We start from the raw sequence: 21124 nt of genomic DNA, 5'->3' as shown, positions 1-21124 counted from the left end.
TGAATTCATATATAACTACAGTTCTAAATAACCAACGATTTTTCCCAAGGTCATTTCCATTGTAAAGAAGCAGAAAGCCTGATGAATGTAGGTTAAAAGACTTTAATAAGAATGTTTGTTTTTTGTGCTGTATTTCTCACAGTTCAGCAGGGTTTGGGGACTGGAGAGTCCATAAATCAATTTTATTCTGGAGAGTTCTACAGTCCACATTTTGAGAAATGTTTTTGTAAAGTCAGTGTGCAAAGTAGCAACAGAGACACAACCATACCCTCTTGTTCTAATTTTTGGTTTTGTGTTTCCGTTTCTAGCTGGTTGAGACTGGAAGACACAGTGCCCTCCACTAATATTGGCACCCTTGGTGAAAATATATATGTACATTAAATATATGTGTGCCACAATTATTGCCACCCCTATCAATTCATACAAGAAAAATATATTTTAAGTATATTCCCATTGACATTCAAAAAATGTTTAGCACACCTGGGTAACTAGGAGCAGGAAATTGTTCAACCATGACTTCCTGTTTCACAGGGGTATAAATATGAGGTAAGACATAGGCCAAATTCCCTTAGTCATTCATAACATTGGGTAAGACCAAGGTATATATCTGTGATGTGCGTCAAAAGGTTGTTGAGCTTCACAATATGGGAAGTGGCTCTAAGAAAATAGCAAAAGCATTGAAAATGCCCATTTCCATCATCAGGGCAATAATTAGTTCCAGTCAACTGGAAATGTTATGAATCAACCTGGAATTGGACGTGTGTCTGTATTGTCACAACATACTGTGAAGAGAATGGTTCGAGTGGCCAAAAAAATCTCCAAGGATCACAGCTGGAGAATTGCAGAAGTTAGTCGTGTCTTGGGGTCAGAAAGTCTCCAAAACTACAATCCGAAGTCACCTACATCACCATAAGTTGTTTGGAAGGGTTTCAAGAAAAAAGCCTCTACTCTCATCCAAAAACAAACTCAAGCGTCTTCAGTTTGCCAGACTCTACTGGAACTTCAAATGGGATTGGGTTCAAATGGGAAATCAAAATAGAGCTTTTTGGAAATAAACACCAGAGGTGGTTTTGGTGCACACAGAGAGGTATCCATATGGAAAAGTATCTTATGCCCATGGTTAAATATGGTGGTGACTCTTTAATGTTTTGGGGCTGTTTTTCTGACAGAGGATCTAGACATTTTGTTGGGATACATGGTATCATGAACTCAAATATCAACAGTTATTAAATGAAAATCTGACTGCCTCTGCCAGAAAGCTTCAAATGGGTCGTGGTTGGATCTTCCAGCAGGACAATGATCCAAAACATACATCAAAATCAACACAAAAATGGTTTACTGACCACAAAATCAAGGTCCTGCCATGGCCATTCCAGTCCCCTGACTTGAAACCCATAGAAAACCTGTGGGGTGAACTGAAGAGGAGAGTCCACTAGCAAGGACCTTGAAATTTGAAGGATCTGGAGAGATTCTGTATGGAGGAATGGTCTCAGATCCCTTGCCATGTATTCTCCAACCTCATCAGGCATTAAAGGAGAAGACTCAGAGCTGTTATCATGGCAAAGGGAGGTAGCACAAAGTATTGACTAAAAGGGTGCCAATAATTATGGCACACATATATTTAACAAAGTGTTAAGCAATTGTTTGATATCCATGAGAGCAGAGTATTTTTGTGAATTATTTTTACAAAAGATCAAAAGGTTAACAACAAAGACAATTTTTCACAGCCTCCTTTGCTCATATTTATCAAGGGTGCCAATATTACATGATTAGAAAAGTACAGTTGCACCTTGAGTTTCAACTTATTTGTATTTGCAGGGATTACTATATTATACCAGCTATGAGCGGTATTTTCCTGCCTACAGATAAGAGCTTAAGTATGTGTTGTGGCATAACAAAGTTACATGTCATCATTTCAAACCTCCTCAGCAAGCCTTCTATGAAGTGACCCATGCCTACCTGCAAGTGGGGGTGGAGGACACTTTTTACTCTCCCTACTGTGATTCAGAGGATCAGTCAGACTCTGAGGTGGTTCAGCATATCAGTATTCATGTGTAAGTGCATATGCTGCCATTTCCCTCAGTAGAAGCCTATATAAAATGTACTGTGGAATTTTAATTTTCCATTGCTCCTGGCACCATGGGAGAGTCTTACCTCAGATAAGGGGGAGGTGCCCTGATCATTTTCACGTTAATGGCAAAATGTTAATGTTAAGAGACACAGAAAGACAAATCACTTCATAGTTGCCATCTTGCAGGAATTGGGGTTATACATGCTGGTTTGAAACTTCATGTCCTCCACGAAGTGAAGTTTGATTGTTTGTTTACTCCGCCAGTTTTGCTGATTACCTTCTGTTACTACACATGTATATTTCATTCTGCCTTGTGTTTGCCAACATCCACAAACAGAACATCCTGTATGTGGTGCAAAGAAGCTTCAGAAATTGAACATGATTGAGTGACTTTGTTTACATGTACATTAATATTCCGACATTAATTGGAATTTGACAATATTCTGATTAGTATTGGGACATGCAATCACCGCCACAATCCGATTATCTGATTCAGATACCTCCAGGGTCCGGGGTACGATTCCCGCCGGGGCCATGTGTGTGCGGAGTTTGCATGTTCTCCCCGTGTTGCAGGGGTTTCCTCCGGGTACTCCGGTTTCCTCCCCCAGTCCAAAGACATGCATGGTAGGTTGATTGGCGTGTGTGACGTATGTGAGTGTGCCCTGCGATGGGCTGGCACCCTGGGATAGGCTCCAGGTTCCCCCGCGACCCTGAAGAAGGAGTAAGCGGTAGAAGATGGATGGATGGATGGATGGATGGTAAACACCTTATTCAGAAAATCCATTAAAAGGAGATCTATGCGCATGCTCAGTTCACAAGGAACTGTGGGTGCTAACAGATGCTTAGCTGTAGGCTAGGTATTTAGAAATGGAAATTTAGGTATACTTACAACAACCATGTATACAGGAATATTCTGATGCCTGTACACATATAAACATTGTATTTGGAATATGGCTGCAACGAGAATATAGACCTTAAACAGAATTTGATGTGCATGTTGTCACAATCTCCCCTTCTGGCAGCGCACTCGGAGAGATGAGAGGGCGCGCCCATGCACGAGCTACGTGCACGAGAGCTCAGCGAGCGCATGCTCTTTGGATGTTGACAACCATGACACTGTTTACTGTGGACACGTGCATTTGTTTTGTTTCTGTTCTGTTTCCTCCCTGTTCTGTCACTGGTTGTGGTTCAAGGGTGTGTCTTCAGTGTTTTCAGCTGTCAGCACTCAACGCTGATTATGTTTGCTTTATATATACCACACGCCTCTCAGTACACGGCGCGGAGTATTGGTATAGTTAGATACGTTATTTAAGTTCCCTTGATAGATTAGAATAGATTAGTTCATTTAGTCCACGCTGGTTTTTCCGCTCCTGGTTTGTAGTAATAGTTCATGTTTCTTGTTTTGTGCTTTGACCCTGTTTTCCGTGACCACGACTTCGTTTCCTGCTTTGTCCCATTTATACCTGTTTGCCGATTGCCCAACTCTTTGCCTGTCTTGACTACGTTTTTGGATTACGATTTCGATTTGCCTGCCCTTAAATAAAAACAAACATCCTTACCTGCACCTGCTTCCGCACTCAACTCCCTTACGTCTCACGACGTGACACATGTAAACATAGCCCGTGTTACTTACGTGAGACACAAGAGGCTGGCTTTGGCACAACTAAACACAGAGCAAAGAAAATAAGAAATAGGGCAACTTAAATACACACAAAGGACTGAGACACAGGTGGCAGCAATAACATACAGAGGAAACACAACATGGGGAAACAATGAGAACTTCTAGTTGCCAAAACACAAAATAACAAGTCCAGAATCCTGAGATCCAAGAGTGCCTTTAGCAGCATGTTGTTTATGTATTACGAAGTCTCAGCGATTTTTCAGCTAAACCTAGTGATAAAAATTAAATCTGATTATGGTTCAGAAAAAGCCATGTCTAAATGTTCTCTACAAATAATAAATACAATTGAACAGAATTCAAATGGAATTTTATCATTTTAAAATTTAATTGTATAATGTATGTAAACTATTTGTATAACTGTACTTGCATCATAATAAATCAAGATACAATACTTCTAAATAAATATGGTAGCAAATAAGTATGTAAGTAACCCTTTTTAAAAAAAAAAAAAAAAAAAAAGACAAATATGGATTTCAGCCAAAATATGAAATTCCCCAACAACATAGATGCTCATATCACAGTCTCATATCACTGAAGACTACTTTATATGGAAAATACAAAGGACTCGTTATAGAGATAGAAAGACATTTTTTGTGGTTTGTCCCTCATGTGCAATGTCCCTTGACTCCCTTAACACTGAGCATAGAGGGATGAAAGATATAAGACTCCAACTGTGCATGAAATTGCTGCCTGCCAAATCGGCTGTGTTTTGCTGCTGCTTAAAATAGCCCCATTCACCTTCTATCACCAGTCAGGTGCAACATAGAGGCAACATGTAAAAGTCTCATCTGTACCCATCCCACTGTAATACAATATTTCATACAATATGCTGTTTTGGGAAATACTGTATTAAAGAAACAGTTTGGCCACTTTTGTTTCAGGATTAATCTAAATGTGGTTGATTAGCCAACGTGTCAGAAGTTCCTCCTTTACCCCCGTTTTGTTTTGTTTATTATCGACACTAATGTTGCTAGCCACCAGTTTTGTAAGAGAATGCAAATCTACATCGTCACACACACTGTAAAACACACAAATAGTAGAACTAATTAGGAGAAGAACATTTGTGTTTTTTGAAATATGAAATACTGAAATCGAATGAAAAGTATATAATTGTTAACCCTCTCCAATATAAAACAGGCTCTTTTCACACTTCTGGGTTTTTGCTACGGAAATAGCCTTTGCACTTTCTGCTACAGCAACAACAACAATGCTGTAAAAGAAAGCCCAACAGAATCAAACACCATTTATGAGTGTTATATAGCAGAGTTTAACCTGAAGTTTGTGTGGCTCTTCCTTCCTCCTCAACAACTGCTAGCATCTAGCTCTGGCTACCACCTCTCAGTCAACTACATTTGACAGTGAACAAACATAAACATCCATCACTAACACTATGAGTGTTAGCTCTCAATTAACTTCAGATACAACTAGCTAATATTAAAGGATGCTATCAGTGATAAAAGTTTCACAAATTTCATCATTATATAAAGGAATCAACAAACTCTAATTTGTGCATTTGTCTGTTATACATTTTGTTCAGTTTTTTGTTGTTAACAATATGGCATCCAAAACAGGATGCAATAACCTATGCATTGCATGAAATAGACAGCTAGTAGTGTACACAGTACGTAAAAATTTTATGCACTTTTTTTCATTGTATTGACTATATACGTTATGACAGCTTCAAACTAGCATTAGCAGTGGTAGGTACTGCTAGGTATTGGTCCACTCTCTGGGCTCTTGCAGCCCAGTTCTCCAAAATAAATTTGATCGATTGAATAAAAAATCTTTGTGAAATGGTGAAAATGATTGATTGAAATATAATGAGCTCTATGGCAGAACGTGAGGTGTCGCTGTCACAATATCCATGTAATGACGGTAGGACGGATGCAAGTGCAGATAAGAGCTTTTAATAAAGAGAGGCAGGCAGACAAATCCAAATCATGAGACAATAGCATAGTCAAAAACAGGCAATGGGTCAGGCAATCTGCAAACAGGCATAAACGAGGCAAGGCAAGAATCAAGAACTAGAAATAAGAAACAAGTTCAAAGACCATGAACAGAGTACAAAAGCTTGGTACAGTGATAACACTCAATACTTTGCAAAGACATTGTGTTCAGACAGTCTCTTTATACTGTGGTTTTGAGTGCAGTGAATTTGAAGCAGGTGTGCGTGATTAGAATGAATGTGAGTGCTCTGGGAATTGCAGTCCATGGCGGCCATGTTTGTACGCCACAGTTCAGGATGGGAAATGTAGTCACTGATTTGCTGTGATATGATAGTCGCTTTTAGCTGGTTATAACTTGCCCTGTGTCAGTCGTTGCAATCCAGAGATATCAGACCACCTGGGCACTTCACAAGGGCATTAAATTTCCATGTTGGTAATGGTGGTAGGCTCTCCACAAAAGAAAGTGTTCACCGGGCCATTCACCCTCTCTATCTTTTATGTCTATGGGTAAATATGAAAGACTACACCATTTGAATTAACTACATATCTAGCTACTTATCAACAGTGCTAACATCAGTCAACATTACCTTACCTTGATAGCTGTGAATGGCTTTTTCTCCTTTATTCAGCTTGGGCCCATTCCTTGCTGAATCAGGAGTTTTAACAAAGATGAGGTGAAAAAAACATTCTATTTTGAGTGAATTTGATAATAATGCTGGGGTGTCTAAGGTAAACACTCTCAACACTTCGTCAAAATCCTTTTAGCTTGTGTCTACATAATTCTGTTTTTTTTGTGTGTGAATAGGATCCGTTCCACCTTCAAACTTTGGGTCGCACCTTCTAGCTGAGTCAGAGTGATACCAAGCTACACTATATGGCTAAAAGTTTGCGCACACCTGACCATCACACCCATATGTGGTTGTTGAACATTCCATTCCAGATTTAATCCCTGCCAGGCTGCTATACTAACCTCCACTCTTCTGAGAAGGCTTTCCACTAGATTTTGGAGTGTGGCTGTGGGGATTTGTACTCATTCAGATTCAAGAACATTAGTGAGATCAGGCACTAATGTCAAGCAAATAGACCTGGAGCACAGTTGGTATTACAGTTCATCCCAAAGGTGTTCAGTGGGGTTGAGGTAAAGGCTCTGTGCAGGCCACTCGAGTTCTTCCACACCAACCTTGGCAAAACTTTGTGGCAACAATTTGGAGGAAGACAAACATAGGTGTGACGACCAGATTTCTTCATACTCTACTTTCAGCCATATAGCGTATGTGCTAAGGAAGAAAGTGATTCCGGCTTCATGGTGGCTGATACTTGTTTTTAGGTCTGTAATGTACTTCTTTCCTTTTTTGTAGACAATAATGTCACACTGTCAGAAACCATATCAGCAAGCAAATATACGATCATGTATAACTCCGAGCATTTGAGGCAAGTCTGTGATGATTTCGATGTATACTTTGAATGATGTAAAACCAATAGTTATAGCCTTCTTTTGATTGTTAAACACATAAATGTTGTCGCTCAAGTATAAAACTAAAGAAGAAAATCATCGTCAGCAAACATGGTGACCACATTTGGATGATTCTTTTAATCACATTTGCATTTCACATTTAATCTCTCTGTTCTTTCCATTCTTTCCTGTGCTTATTCTAGGACTTTTATTCATAATATTCTCATACTGAAAACCCTTTCAACACACTTAGTACTGTTTGACTTTGCAGTACACAGTTGTAGAAGAGTAATGATTTGGAATCCCACTATCCGGTGTCTTTAAGAAAAGGATGATCTGTTTTGTCTGGTTCTTCTCAAGCTGTCTTCATCTTAAGCTCTCGGGGAGAGTTTTTTCTTGCCACTGTCGCCTCTGGTTTGTTTATTAGGCATCTTAATTTGTATCGAGATTCCTGTAAAGCTGCTTTGTGATCATGTCTATTGTAAAAAGCGCTATAGAAATAAAACTGAATTGAATTAAATACTGTAGATTTGTCTTTAATATGTAAAACAATGCAATTATACATAGCTATAGACAGTACATGAGGTAATAATAAGAATAATACATTTCATCTCTACAGTAAGAGAGTAACAAATAAACATCTTGTATACAACATAATGGATAAGAGGAGTTGGATGAAGTTCATTAGAAGAAAAGAAGAAGGAAAAGGAAGGAGAGGAACTGCTTAGATACTTATGAGAGATTGATAGCACAGAGGAAAGTGATAAGAGGTTTTGAGCTGTGTTTTAAAGAAGGAGAGAGATGAGGCTTCAGTGAGGCTCTGTAGAAGGACATTCCAAGGCTTGAGTGCTACAGCACTGAAAGGAAATCTAAATCTGGGGAGCACAAGTGAACTGGAGGGAAGGACGCCATTCCTTTGGCATACAGTATTCGTCATGAGTTTTACACTGTTAAATAGACTGTATATTTGTGGCATGGTCTGAGTGCATTCATTAACATCTAAGGCATTCGTAATACAGTTGCAGAAATTGGAGCAGCTAGCAAAAGGGTCCATTATGCAAGCATATACAAGCCCACAAACATGAGCCTGTCAGCACTTCCACTGTCATCTACCATCACTATTTTCCCCATCAGTGTATAGCTTTTTTCTGTGCACATGTAATTGCTGTGCTGCACTGCATTTATTGACTGCCTGAAATTGCTTCCATTTACAAACAGCATGCATGCATTTACAATATGTGAACGCTTCTGCCCCCAATCACACACACTTGCACGAAACATAGGTGCAAGAATTATTGGCCATTCTAATCATAACACGTGTTCAGCAATTTCTCAAGGTCACCTGCACCACTTTAACACATCTAGAGCCTGGCAGGATGGCTTTGTTTTCATAAAGCACGTCACTGCACATCATTTTACAGGTTTATTGCAATGCCTTCTCAATAATGTCTCACACAGGAGTGAATTCTTCATATAAAATGTATAAACTGTAAGATGCAGTTCCAATTATTGCATTTGAACAAGTGCAAATTTCCCCAGCTAATGAGGGCCTGAGATGACACCTCTCTGAAATAAGGACGAGATTTCAATGACAAATTTTCACCTAGAATTTCATCTCTAATGTGCACTCTCAAACACATTAAATGAGAGTGCTTTCTCTTGCATTTTTCATTTATTCTCTGTAAAACAAATAGAAAGGACTTGGTTTCAATTCTGTTTTCACATGCCCTGCCCTTGTATACTTCCCCCTTAATATTTCTCCTTGCTCGAATGTCATTTGCTATCTAAAAGGTGCTTACGCTAGTTTAACAGCTTTGTGCACACATACACAACTATTTAGTAATGCACAAATCAGGCACACGTTCGTAGCAATGCCTTAATCATGCACAATCAGTCTGTGCATGATTAATCTAATGAAAGCTAATGAAGGCTTTGCACTAAATATTGTAATTAAACACTGTAATTAAAAACTAAAAGCAAATCCTTTACTGATTCAATTGTGAATATTTACATATTTAAATAGACTGCCAGCCAAAAGTTTTTGAAAACCCTTTATTTTAGAATTTTTGGTTTAAATGAAATTATAACTCACAAACTCATAACGCATAAACACTCAAATTTGAAAACGTGAGAAAGGACTTTGGAATAATCTAGAACTAATCAGAAAAGGCCAACATCTTTATCACTCTAATTAGCTACCTTAGGCATATCAGGCATTTATATTTTATAGTTAATACTAGCACTGTCTATGAATCTTTTATATAGAGGCTTTTTATACAGTTTTACACTCCAAGTGCCTATAAAAAACATTCAGTTAAAGTGACTCAATATCTTGATAGACAGACAGACAGACAGACAGACAGACAAATAGATAGACAGACAGATAGACAGATAGATAGACAGACACATAGATAGACAGACAGATAGACAGATAGATATTTTATTGTTTAGTTTAGTTTTTGTTTTTCAAATACTGGCTTCTGCAAATATAAGGCCGTACTAATTTGCCCATGCAACTGCTTCATGCTGGTCAGGGTCGAGGTGGATCCAAAGCCTATCCTGAGAACACTGGGTATGAGGAATATACCCTGGATAGGACACCAGTCCATCACAGTCAAACTGGTAAATATTTTAAAATATTAGAAATAACAGTGAAATTGTGACTTTATACCACAGTGCTTTTGAATGCTCCATTCTGATTGGACAAAATGTGTTGAACAGCAGCTCTGAGAGCAATGCAAGCAACAAGGTATACTGTATATTCATGGATTTATTCTATTCTAATATGTTATCATTTCCTTTCTATGAAGAACCCTCCACATAAATGGATTTTTCTAAATACCTGTAATTGTTGATATGGTAAAACTTTCTGTGAGGAGTTTAAACATTTTCCAACACAGGGAAGTTTTCAGGATGGAGGACTTTGCGGTTTCTCTGTATCATCACAAGCTGTTTTTTTTGGGTTTTTTTGTCTTATTGTAGCTTATAGCTTATAATGTACCTATCCATGGATCAATCAACTATGAATTAAGAAAAAGAGACATTAATAATAATAACAAAACACATTGTAAATTGTTTTAGAATAAGAAGAATGAAACACTTTGGGATGTGTTGTTATCAGAAAATAATCGACAATATGTTATAACGGCATCACACCTCATTACTGCTGATTCATTTCCTATAATAAAGTACACCCCATGTTTTATTCCATACCTATTTACTGTAAATGCACAAAGATTATTCTAACCACCTCAGATGAACCACTTCAGTTCTATTACAGGTCAACAGTCTGAGCAGTTATAGGATTCACATCAGTGTGTTGTCTAATAAACTGCAGAAGGATTGACAGCCTCCAGTAAATCATGGGTTGATTTTTGTGTTTTACCCAGGAATGTAGTTGGTCCATGGGGAACCTTCCACTGCAGGCATGAAGAAATGCTGCACACTTTGTGGGATTGTGGCTTTCTAAGCATAATTGCCGTTTGATAGTGAAAGAGTGGTAGTAGGTGTGAGTGAGTGTGTGAGTGAGTGAGTGAGAGAGAGAGAGAGAGAGGTTGTGTGTGTGTGAGAGAGAGAGAGAGAGAGAGAGAGAGAGAGAGAGAGAGTGTGTGTGTGTGTGTGTGAGAGAGAGAGCAAGAGAGCAAGAGAGAGAGAGAGAGAGAGAGAGAGAGAGAGTGTGTGTGAGAGAGAGTGTGTGTGTGTGTGTGTGTGAGAAAGAGAGAGTGTGTGTGTGTGTGTGTGTGTGTGTGTGTGAGAGAGAGAGAGAGAGAGAGAGAGAGAGAGAGAGAATGAGAGAGAGTGAGAGAGAAAGAGTGTGTGTGAGAGTGTGTGTGTGTGTGTGCGTGTGTGTGAGAGAGAGAGAGAGAGAGAGAGAGAATGAGAGAGAGAGTGAGAGAGAAAGAGTCTCATTGCTGTGCTGCAGGGAAGGTGAACTGCTCATTAAACAGACAGTGAAGGATGAACTTGTTCGCCAGGATTGGTTGCGGCACTGAGGCAGAGAGAATTCATGCTGATAGATCTATTTAAACACACCAAAGTAAGAGTAGAGCAGGCTGGAGTACCAGTCCCAAGAGTCTGAATAAAATGCTGACGTTAGCTTAAAATAGAGTTGGAAAAGACAAGGTAGTGAGGGAAATTAACAGAAAGTATGTAACAGGAAGGCTGGACAAGCTTGATAGCTTCTGATTTCAGTGTCATTTCCACATTAAAATATTTTAATCCACTCTTATGTGTTAAGTCGACGTCGACGTTTACTGTAGCATTTCTATAGTGCGAGAGCTAGTTCAGGATGGCTGAAATTTCAATTCAATCTCAGGCACAATGTGTAGGAGTTTTAACAGACTAGAAGGATTATGTTGGATTATAAAAAATAACCATAAAAAATGATGAACACTGCCCACACAAACGTGTATAATTACTAATTTTAATAGAAGTCGGCTTGTGTTAGAAATTCCATTAATAAGACCGTGCCTAAATCCTGCGGTCTGATTTTATGAGTCGTGGGTGTATGTTGCTTTTAGGTTCATACAAAGCAGCCAGTGAGGTTATGAATGAAATTAAGGGGCACCTGTTAATTCACAACATCCTGGGCATAGATTACGTGCAGGTCTGAACTCAGTGGTGGAACTAGAGTTTTATACATGGGGTGGGAAGGGGGTGGCCAAGGCTACTTCATGGGGTTCATAGACCAAGACAGAAAATTAATGTGTAACCCTAACCTGGCGTCTAAGGAGCATGAATGCATCCTATGATAATGATAATTCACTTAACCTGGAGTTCTTCAGTGTGGCAGATAGTGTGGTACAAAAGGGTCACTTCACAAGAATTCTTTAACATACTATGGACAGTCAGTGTCTCTACCTTGGAACTGCAGCTCAATATTTGTTTCTCTCTTCTCTCACACACAAACACGCACACAGTGCACTTTACTGAAATAGACTTGGGTCACTACCTAACTGTCCACCAACATTAAGTCTACATGCAAAACACACTGTATACTAGCGTGCTAAATAGTATGTGAAAATTGTATGCCACTATTCTAAGCTATTCTGATGTAATATGTAGTAAATGGGTTTGTACTGTGGCTAAGTGAAGGACATCTGTCCGAACTACTGAAATTACCGGCATTGCCGGTATGTTATGTGGCTAAGCTAACAATTAATAGTGCCTCGGCTAACAATTAGTGTTTCTAACAAAGATCAACAAAAAAAAATCTACAGGAAGTATTTAACTCAACTACCCAAATACTGCTGAAATGTCTGTGTATATTTACCACAAACTCACTGGATAATTCATTCAGATAGCTCTGATGTCTCTTATCTGATTAACTGTCTGTTAATGGAGCCAAACATCTAACATTAAGTTAGACAGCGACTCAACTTTCATAAAAGCTGTTCAGGAAACCTAAACCCGATGCTACATCTTAAAACTTACTTTATATGTGATATAGCTCATGGAGCTGTGGAAGTATTCTCTCTACTTCTACTGTATGATCTTCTTATTTTGATTCTTCTGCATCTCTTTCTCGATTTGAAAAATGCGCCACAACACCACCAAATGTCAAAATAAATGCTTCTTTCAACAAGAGGTGAAATGAGATGTCAATCAGCATCAGCAACTGCCAGTAACGAATTAAATTTTGGGGTGGCACACAAAATGGGGGTGGCCAATTAGATGTCAGGGGTATCCAGTGCCACCCCGTACGCTCCTATGGCCCCGACAATGTCTGTACTCTCACGGAATGCTTAAGTGTTTAACATTCAATGTGAATCCTTAACGCATGTTAAATGTTCCCCCAAGTCAACTCACATATCAATGTGCTGGCTCTTTTTTGCACATCAACTTTTTTTTTTTGGCATGCACAGTATTTCGGTGCATGTGAAGTCCTGAATCTTATGTGACATGTTGAACGTGTTAAATGTCTGTCCTGGTCAATGGCTCCACCTTGTGTTGACTCAATTTCTTGCCTCATCAGAGTCTTTATTCATGAGATTTTAGTTATTTGGCAAGGATTTCTATCCAAAGCAACACAAATAAAACAGACTATAGTATGAACACAGAGCTGTGCTGTTTGTGCTTAAGAGCCATGCTTATAGGCCCAGAAGTGGCTCTCAGGCAGGCATCAGGTTTTAGACACACAACCATCCAGTCACTAATAAACAACCATATATATATTATATTATAACAAATAATATTGTCCCAAATATCGTCACTTCGAGAGATCCTTTTAAATCTTTCATCATTACAGAGATACAGAGATACATCCATCCATCCATTTTCTGGCAGAAAAACACAAACAGGATTGTTGGGGATTGGAAAATCATCACTTGCTCTGTTGATAATATTCAACTTCCCAGTTTCGGTGATTCTGGGCCCATGATAGCCTCAGATTCCTGTTCTTGGATGACAGGAGTGGAACCTGATGAGGTCTTCTGCTGTTGTAACTCATCCACCTCAAGGTGTTCGTTCTGAGATGCTTTTATGCACATCATGGTTGTCAAGAGTGGTTATTTGAGTTACTCTAGCCTTCCTATCAACTCATACTAGTCTGGCCATTCTCCTCTGACCTCTCACCAAGAAGGTGTTTCTGGTCCCAGTTTCTGAAATACTCAAACCAGTCTGACTCTAGAACAGACATGCAACAGTCGAAGTCACTGAGATCTTTATTTTTCCCTCATTCTGATGTTTCATGTGAACATTAACTGAAGCTTTTGATATGCATCTGCATGATTTTATGCATTCCCTGCTGAAAAAAAACAATAGAAATTCTAATTGTTTCCACTACAAATCCATCAACTATTAAAACCATTACTGAATGGTTTCCACTAGACATAACATGCCACCAATAGAAGGCAACAAATGACCAGCAGACGACCATTTACAGTTCCTAATGTAACAGTTAAAACCACTGCAAATTATATAAGGGTTTTCATTGAATTTTATTTGTTTAAATTTTTTTTTTACACTGCTGCTACATGATTTGATAACTGCATGAATGAGCAAGGGTACGGGAGTTCCTATTAAAATGGCCGGCGTGTGTATGTGTCACTATAACTAGCTAACCCTAACCCTAACAAGCTGACCAATAGCTACATTATTACTAAATGAGGTCAGTAAATGTGATGTTTTATGGTATATGTCATTGTAATTGCATCAGTATATGATTGATTTGTTTAATCTGTGCCGATATGTTTTAAACTTAAACTCGTTTTCATTTTCTGACACGAAATTCAGTTCCTCCATGTAATCCAGATTAAAAGGCAAGTATTGTTTTACACGGTAAATCTAGGCTTTTAGACTTCTTGGCATCATACAAGAGTAAAAACTCTTCTTCTGACAATATATTATTATTTAATGCCTAAAGCAATCCTTCTCCTGCTTTTTTAAATGACATGTTTTTGTATGTCAATAATAAATAACCGAATGCCGCGTTGTTTACAGTTGCTTAGTGATTTAGTGAAGTAGCAACGTACTTCCGGTCTCCGTAGCCGTTCCATTCGCAGTCCCTACTAGCTAGTGTACACTACGCGTAATACAACACCGCCATATGGAGCACAGCTCGCGCCTGTGGTCGCCAAGGAAACAGTTTGTGCTTCTATGTACTGCTCCACCCGAAGTGAACTAAAACTCCTTGACCGGATGTTCCCGATACACAGCACACCGCTGTTTTAAACTTTAACCTTGAATGTTTCTTTTTCCCAGCTGCTTGGCTGAGAGTCTGCGCTGCTTCGGTAAAACTCCAGCAGAGAGCCGGAGCTGAGGTGAGACTCAAACAGCAGCTGTGCAGTAAGTTAGCCAGCTCGAAACTTTACTCGGTTGCCTGATGGTCAAGTTATTGACGTTAACAATTAGTTCCCCTGTCTTTCTTAAACTGTCCGTAATTTCCAATAACACACGTGCGTTTAAAAAGCTATTTCTTTCGATAATATAATAAATATCCTGCTTGCAAGACTGCTGAAAAATGGAACAGAGGTTAGCCTGTAGCTTAGCACTGGTAATGCTGCTGTTTTACTGTTAGGCTGTAGGTTATAAAATGACTGTATATATATTTAAATAATAACATCTACGAACGGACAATGAGCACTGCATGTGTTTATTCTATGGATTAAATACTGTAGGCGTTAAAACACTGTCTAGGTTACATGCAGCTACAGAATTATTGGCACCCTTCATGAAAATCCATCCATCCATCTATCCATCTTGTGTACCACTTATGCTACTGGGTGGTGGGGAACCTGGAGCCGAGGTATACCCTGGACAGGGTGCCAATCCATCACAGGGCACAATCACATACACATTCACATACCTATTCATACACCATGGACACTTTGGACATGCCAATCAGACTACCACGAATGTCTTTGGACTGGGGGAGGAAACCGGAGTACCCGGAGGAAACCCCCGCAGCACAGGGAGAACATGCAACCTCTAAGCCACTGTGCTCCCTCTTCATGAAAATGAATATATAATATAAACATATACGATGAGTGATTTGAACTTAAACGAACCCTATTTTCCCTCTAATTACTTGTTACAAAATGATTTGCACCCCAACAGCTGGTACTCTAACAAGGCTGGAGAGAGTCGTAGAGGGATTTTTGGACCACTCTGGCCCTCATTCTTACTGTAGCTTTGTGCATGTGGCAGTGTTGCCAACTCTCGCAAGACAAATAAGCATCCGCAGCTTCAAAAACAAGCCCAATATAATTACAGCCTGTTACGGCCTCAGCAACATATTAATCTGAAACCAGTCCGAGTTTGAAAAGCAAAAATAAAATGTATTAAACAAAAAACATGATCAGAAGCCAACTGATCACCTGCGAGCAGAATATGATGAGAGAGATGGAAAAGGAGATTACGTTAGAATCATATGTACTTACTATAAGTATATATATGAGTATTTTTTTTTAATCATAGTAAGTAAAGTAAATTTTATTTATAAAGCACATTTGACACAGCAAAGCTGACCAAAGTGGTGAACAGATTAAAGAAAAGTAAAATAGAAATGAGAATAAATCTAAATAAAGACCGACAATAGACACTAGTAAAAAAAAAAAAGAGAGATTAAAACGCCTGGGAGAAGATATACGCTTTCAGCCCCTTTTTAACAATGATAATAGAAGGTGCAAGGCAGATATCCAGTGGCAATTGGTTCCATAAACAAGGAGCAGATACTGAAAAAGCTCTATCCCCCTTAGTTTTTAAACGGGATCAAGGGACATACAAAAGAAACCTGTCAGAAGATCTTAAAAATCTGCTAGCTGAATGTGGTGTGAGAAGATCTTTGAGATAAGCAGGAGCTTGATCATTAAGAGTTTTAAAGACAAACAACAGTGCAGTAGTGCTTAGGAACTGTCAAGTGTTTATGTACTGTGCACTCCAGGGAAACAGAAATGCACTGTTCAGCTTCACTGAGTGCTATTGAAAAGGAAGGTTTTACAAATGTGTTTGGGGTAAATAAGGGTTGAACTTGTATCAAATTAAAAATTCAAATGAATCAATTTCAGCATTTATGGAAGTTTATGCTGTTGCTCTCATTCTCAGAGTAAACGGAAGTCTTTGGAAAGGCATTATATTTAGGGGGAAATGCTGTTTGTAACTATTTAGTTTGTACTGAATGTGTATTTGTGCTTGCTTGTTTAAGGTATGGTCAGTTGTTGATCAAACCAGGATGTTATATAAAGATAGTCAGTTTATAATCTTGTGTACATATACTCCAGTACTGATTCAGGTTCAACTACAGAACTGTGCAAAAGTTTTAGGTACCCTATTTTTTTTAGTACAAACTTTGTTATAGATTTTTTTATTTTATGACTTCTACATTTTCAAGTCAGTACAAAAACATTTTAGATTCCCAAACATTAGTTTTCTAGCACAGAATTAAATGTTACAGAAAAATGTTTGTATGTCAGTAAATAAAGCAGCATATTATATAAGAGACACTTTTCAGATAATAAACACAATGAAGGCTGTTGGGATTTGCTGCAAAAATAAGAAGCAAGTGCGACAGTCAAAGTCTCCAGAAGAACCGTGTCTGGTTCTGCAAGATGATCAATAAAACTTACAGCTCATTTCCTTATAAAAAAATACACCAATTGTACCGGAGACTACTTTTTTTGTTTTTATTTTTTATTTTTTGTCACACCAAATATAGACTTTGTTCATTTACTACTGTTTACTGCTCTTTGAAATGTATATATTTTTAAATGTAGAAACATTTCATTTCATTATTTTGAAGACATCTTTGCTCTACAGCATTCCTTTGCATGTGCCTAAAACTTTTGCACAGTACTGTAGCTTTATTGGCATGCTAAAAGGATTTACATTGTAAAGTATTGTTAACATTAAATTGCAGACATCCACATTTACAGACAATTAAAACAACTTGATAAAAATAATAGAAATAACAAAAAGAGGAACGAAGAAGAAATAAAAATACTAGAGATGCACCGATGTATCGGTGGATAAAGGCTATTTTTCACACTACCAGCTATTGGCCAATGTTTAAAAACATTCGATGATCAGGGTCAATTATATCGTGTCAATCAAAAGAGGGCGGGAAAACATTGATTTCGTGCTGTGTGTAAAGATGATGTTTCTTATGTGGAATGAGGACAAAACTGCAGTTTGTAAGCTCTGTAATCTCTGCACCTATAAATTTTACACCGGAAGTGAGCAGAAGTGAAGTGGGAGTTTCGGCGTCGAGTCTCATTTTTTTGCCGCGCTGCTCGAGCTGAATTAAAGGGCCAGTACACCGTTGAAAGATTTGAATGATGAGTTGACAAAGTGATTTATATTGCATAGAAAAATATAATTGTAGAGTAGTATACTTCATATCCAGTTAATGTTAATGAGTTAATACCATCAAAAAAAGTTTATATAATATATTACCAGTTTGATGTTCAATGATGAAGTAGAAATGTTCTTGTTTGTGGTGAGTGAATGTGAGACTAACAGGAGGTTTTTTCCTAGAGCATCTCAATCCCTCCAATAACTTTAACAAAAAGCACACAGCCATAGGTTTACTTTTTTGCATGTATAATATATGTATTTATGCTTTTCTAAAGTAGAATGCGCCACTTACTGCTATATGAGTAATCCACATAGACAAGGTGATGTATTTACTGTGAGCTGGATCTGCTCTCTGTCTGATCTTTCTTTCCTTTATTTATTTATTTTTTGTCTCTCTCTAACTCTTCTTTAGAACTGGTCAATTGCCATCATCTCTTCCTTTTATCCCTAAACCTCGTATCATGCCAGGACAGATCTCCCCAACCTCTCCTTCCTGGAGTGCCTCTATCCCCACTCAGCCGTTCCACTTCCGTCTCCGCATTGAGCCGATTGACTGGAGGCGTATGGCAGCGCTGGACGTGGACCGTGTGGAGAGAGAAACAGATATAAATGTGCTGCAGGAGCTCATCAGCGCTGTGACTTTCTGTGCGGTGGAGGGCGAGCGGTGTCCACAGTGCCGTTGTCCAACCGACACAACGCTGCTGAAAGTTCTGCGCATGTCACAGCTCAGCACAGAGTACCTGCTACACTGCCAGGACTATCTGAGTTCACAGGTGGCAGTGCTGCAGGAGCGGCTGCAGGGGGCGCTGTCTCAGGCACTCCGTGAGGAAGAGGAGCGAGCACGACTCGACAAAGAGCTGCAGGAAGTCAAGCTGGAGAGCCGGCGCAGGAAGAAGCTCATCGCCACTCAACAGCTCCTCCTGCAGTCCAGTGCCAATAATTACCACAAGGTGAGTTTCTTGAAGGGTGAAAAAACTTATTAGGATGTAATTTCACAAAATATGCTTAGGACCCATGACAGATTCACAAAGACAGGCTAAAGTTAAAAACTAAATTCATGTATCCTTCTGGGAGAAAACAATCCACCAGATGAGGATTTCATAGAAATTAATGAAACAGCCATGTACTAAAATGTAGCCATGTAGCCATGTACTCTTTTTGTTGATGTTGTTGTGAAGAATAGTACATACGTTTGAGTGTGTAGTAAAAGAGTATGCATGTAACGGGATATATTAACACGTCATGTAACGGAAGAGAAGGCTGTTGCCTAGTTACACACAGTTACGTCACCATAAACAAACTCTTCACTGCATTTAAGCTTTTCTTCATTAATTATTCCTTATATAATTTATACTATATAACTTAATTTACCACTCCCTTTATTTATTTTCACACGTTTCATTTACACCTCTCAAAAATGCATGCATGAATTCAGAAAGCAAAATCGTCACAGAACTCCTCCTCCTTCGCGCAAGGAGTTGTGGGCAGTATTCGCTGAAAAAGTGTCCGTGGATCCACACTTCGAAAAGCTAACGGAAATACTAGACCATCTGGATACCTGTGGAACGCTTATTTCAACATATTATGAATTGGGACATACTAATTCTCATCTTGGACACTATTTAGTACGGATAGTATGCAAGTCAACTTTAAATAATACCAGACATGCATTCATATAAATGTGAATAAAATAAAACTCTGTTGTCTTAGAAAATGGCCACTTATATAAAGCCAAACCATCAATTAAAAGCATGTTATTATATGGTTATATAAAACAAAAGGACCTTTTTTCTCTAAAAGAGTAGCTTTTCTGTTTGACGTTCATTGCTCTGTATGTCTCTACGTGGTCTTATTTTTTGCCTGTTAAAATAAACAAAAAAATGGTTCAAATATTTATAGCTGTGAATTTTATTGAATCGAACAAAAAAGTTGTCTACTTTTATTAATTGCTGTCAGTAAATAAAATCAGACAACATTTTTCTTCTGGCTTGCTTTTTAAAATTGGTTCTTTTATTCTTTAATTTATTTTTTTCAGATTTAAAGAGTTAAGTTGCCTTTTCAGGGCAACATTAATTGTCCATGTTAAATCAATTTATGAATAGATACAACATATAAACCACAAACACAGCAATGTCGGTTCTGCTAAAAGCAAGTTGTGTCTATTTTAAGTAATGCTTTCTGTTGATCTTTCTCTCGTTTCAGTGCCACTTCTGTGAAAAATCTTTCGTCAATTATTCTTACTTACAATCTCATGTTGAGCGCAGGCATCCTGAGATCACTGAAGCAGGTATAAATACCCTTTTGTGTGTCCACTGAACTGCGTAAAGGGGTCAGTCAAAGAAAACCTGAGAGTTGGCATGAACATATACAGTTTTAAAAACATTTCATTATGCAGTTCTGCTTCAGCTGATAATAATGCCATCACTGAATATAAGATTGATTTTTTTTTTAAAAATAATCCTTAATTCCTACGAAATATCTTCTTACATTCAGTACACATTGTGTATATTTCAGTATGTAAGTCGCTGGTTATTGGGAAAGGGAATTAGCTTGTTTGGTTATTATTTCCTGTGTAGTCTGTGTAAGAGGCTCAGGTTGTGTTTATTATCTCTCTGTGAACCATGGTGAACCATGCTGTATTAAGAGGTCAAAGTGCAAAGTTTCAACATGAACTTGAGTGTATGTGCATCTATATTGGGCAGATTATGGAATAATTATGGAGCCAGTGTGTTTGGGATCAGACTTTTGCACCTGCATGTAATAATTCAGACATGGATAGCTATAGCTGCAATTACTCCTTAATTTTTAACTGCATTAACTCCAGTGCAAAACTACAGAAGCAAACTTCAGACACCAAACATGACTTGGCTGATCAATTGCATTTTTTGAGAAGAGGGAAATTGTGAAAAAAAAAAAAAAAAAATTTTTTTGCATCTTTAAATAAAACAGCCTACCACTTGCATATGTGGTTTGGCTTTGGACAGAGCCAAAACAACAGTGTGGTACTTATATACCCAGTTGATGAAAAGAAATATATCAGTTCTCTGCAACATGGTGGCCACTGTGTTTGTGGGTTAGAGAGACAGAAGAAGATGCAGGTGGAGCAGATGAAGGATGGGTTGGAGGAGCTGAAGGAGAAACTGAGACTGACTCAGAGTCAACTCGAAGCAGAGAGAGAGGCA

General features: G+C 38.4%; 1 protein-coding gene across 2 annotated transcripts in view; it reads left to right on the top strand.

Moving 5' to 3' along the window:
* Positions 1-14667: 14667 nt before the first annotated feature.
* dzip1l (DAZ interacting zinc finger protein 1-like) overlaps positions 14668-21124 on the top strand; it is a 16364-nt gene continuing 9907 nt past the window's right edge. Inside the window, exons 1-4 of one of the 2 annotated variants that reach the window (XM_017479169.3) lie at positions 14668-14911; positions 18355-18892; positions 20145-20229; positions 21021-21124. The exon at positions 21021-21124 is cut by the window's right edge and continues 21 nt beyond it. In XM_017479169.3, coding sequence (XP_017334658.1) covers positions 18404-18892; positions 20145-20229; positions 21021-21124 — 678 coding nt within the window. In that variant the 5' untranslated portion in view covers positions 14668-14911; positions 18355-18403. Of the gene's footprint in view, positions 14937-18354; positions 18893-20144; positions 20230-21020 lie in introns of both variants that reach the window. The other variant, XM_017479170.3, reaches the window with a different exon arrangement.

Source organism: Ictalurus punctatus, chromosome 11 (assembly GCF_001660625.3).
Source record: "Ictalurus punctatus breed USDA103 chromosome 11, Coco_2.0, whole genome shotgun sequence".
Lineage (NCBI taxonomy): Eukaryota > Metazoa > Chordata > Actinopteri > Siluriformes > Ictaluridae > Ictalurus > Ictalurus punctatus.
This window is presented reverse-complemented; position numbering and strand designations above follow the sequence as displayed.